The sequence below is a fragment of the Penaeus monodon genome, chromosome 15 (genome assembly GCF_015228065.2).
Source record: "Penaeus monodon isolate SGIC_2016 chromosome 15, NSTDA_Pmon_1, whole genome shotgun sequence".
NCBI classification, from domain to species: Eukaryota; Metazoa; Arthropoda; class Malacostraca; order Decapoda; family Penaeidae; genus Penaeus; species Penaeus monodon.
The window spans coordinates 32,471,603-32,472,105 of NC_051400.1; the positions used below are offsets into that span (position 1 = coordinate 32,471,603).

The 503-nt window shown below is 37.8% G+C and overlaps 1 protein-coding gene across 1 annotated transcript in view; it reads left to right on the top strand.

Moving 5' to 3' along the window:
- Positions 1–503, top strand: part of LOC119581955 (ras-related protein Rab-14) — a gene marked incomplete in the record, with an annotated part of 10,194 nt that overhangs the window by 1,740 nt on the left and 7,951 nt on the right. Inside the window, 1 exon segment of the mRNA XM_037930135.1 lies at positions 331–457. Coding sequence (XP_037786063.1) covers positions 331–457 — 127 coding nt within the window.

The window sequence follows — 503 nt, forward strand, 5'->3', positions numbered from 1 at the left end:
CTTCAGTTAATTAGCACCAATGGGTGAACAGTTACCAGATATGGATCCATAGACCCTTATCAGAACATTAGGTAAGCTGATTAATGCAGAGATTTTGGCAGATACCCAGCCATTTAATAGAAGGTCCTGTAGTCTACAGGCTTACAGCATATCCATTTGTATGTACTTATTATGGTAAACAGATATACTTATACCTTGGAGAAACTTTAAGATTAAAAGAAATAATGCAATAAACTAATGTGTAGAGTGGAAAATAGGGAGGAAATATATGACAATGTTTTTCTTGGTTTTGTAGTTTATAAAGAATACTAATACGCTTCTCTTCCACAGTTATGGCAGATTGTCCGCACACAATAGGTGTCGAGTTTGGTACCCGAATTATTGAGGTCGCAGGCCAGAAGATTAAGTTACAGATTTGGGATACTGCTGGGCAGGAGCGGTTTAGAGCTGTCACCAGGTATGGACATAGATGGAAAGGAAACTAAATGTGTAATCATGTAGGA